At 63.2% G+C, this 1350-nt stretch overlaps 1 protein-coding gene across 1 annotated transcript in view; it reads left to right on the top strand.

The window, feature by feature from the left end:
• AATK (apoptosis-associated tyrosine kinase) overlaps window positions 1–1350 on the top strand; it is a 34943-nt gene that overhangs the window by 22929 nt on the left and 10664 nt on the right. Inside the window, exons 4-5 of the mRNA XM_010856527.1 lie at window positions 426–505; window positions 1144–1262. Of these exons, the coding sequence (XP_010854829.1) occupies window positions 426–505; window positions 1144–1262 (199 nt within the window). The remainder of the gene's footprint in view (window positions 1–425; window positions 506–1143; window positions 1263–1350) is intronic.

Below are 1350 nucleotides of genomic sequence, written 5' to 3'. Positions count from 1 at the left end.
TGCCAAGCAGCCCCCAACAAAGGAGCCTTTGGGGTGCCTGGCGCTGGAATGCCAGCCTGTGGCAGGGGTGAGGGGACGGGCCACTCCACTGTCCTCCTCCCCAAGGCCTCCGCCCCAGCCACACTGTCTGCCTGGCCTTGCCTGTGAGCTGCTCCCGGCTCCAGGCCCCGCTGTCTCCAGCCTGGCTTGTCCCTGTAGGTGGGGGCACAGCCTTCCCAGATCCACTCAGAAACATGCCCGGGTGTGGCTTGCAGGGCAGCAGGCACCCTGCTCCCGATGGCAGCCCCCATCAGGAGGGAGCAGAGGGATCCAGGCGGCTCCCCAGAACAGGCCAGGCAGGCAGGCAGCCTCTTTAGGGGACAGGTGAGAGATGGGGTGATGATGGAGGCTGAGCTGGCATCCCTGAGCCCCCTGCCCTGTTACAGTGCAGCTGCTCAAGTCCACAGACCTGGGCCGGCACAGCCTTCTGTACCTGGAGGAGATTGGACACGGCTGGTTCGGGAAGGTGAGTTGCTGTCCCAGGGGGTCAGTGGTGGCAGAGGCTGGCAGTGTGGTCCCTTTTGCCTGGCAGGTGGAGTGGGCGGGCTGGAGACATATTTCCTCTAGAAACCTCCCCAGTCCTGGGGTCCCCTCTTAAGGTACACCCACTGAGCCCTCCCTGGGGGCCTCCGGATCTGGCACCTCTTCTCCGCAGATCCTGGTATCATTATGGGAGGTACCTCTGACTGGGCAGGGACAGGGAGCAGCATCTTGGTGGCTTCGCCCTGAGCACCAGGCAGGGGGCATGGTGGGTCCATCTTCCTCACGGCAGACCCAGAGCTCTGAGAACAGCTAGGGACCTTGGGGGAGGCAGATACCAAAGAGAGAGTATTACAGCCAGGAGGGTTTGCCTAGGAGGGATCCGGAACCCATTTTGCAGATGAGTAAATTGAGGCCTAGAGGAGTCCATGGACAGAGGAGTCCATGGACAGAGGAGCCTGGAGGGCTACAGTCCATAGGGTTGCAAAGAGTCGGACACAACTGAGGCGACTTAGCACGCTCCCAACTTGCACAGAACGAGCCAAGCTTTGGCCGGAGGAGCACGGCTGGGGGCGGAGCCTGGGGAGGGTGGTGTCTGCCCACCTGGCGATGCCTGCCCCGCAGGTATTCCTGGGGGAGGTGAACTCGGGCATCAGCAGCACCCAGGTGGTGGTAAAGGAGCTGAAGGCGAGCGCCAGTGTGCAAGAGCAGATGCAGTTCCTGGAGGAGGCGCAGCCTTACAGGTGGGTGGCCCTGGGGACTGGCTCTGCTGGAGGCGCTGGGGTGGGGCACTGCCCAGGAGGTAGGGGCATGGGCCCTGCAGACAAAGGC

Source organism: Bison bison, unplaced genomic scaffold (assembly GCF_000754665.1).
Source record: "Bison bison bison isolate TAMUID 2011002044 unplaced genomic scaffold, Bison_UMD1.0 scf7180017864371, whole genome shotgun sequence".
Taxonomy (NCBI): domain Eukaryota; kingdom Metazoa; phylum Chordata; class Mammalia; order Artiodactyla; family Bovidae; genus Bison; species Bison bison.
Note: the sequence above shows the minus strand (reverse complement) of the source record. Positions and strands in the feature narration are given on the sequence as shown.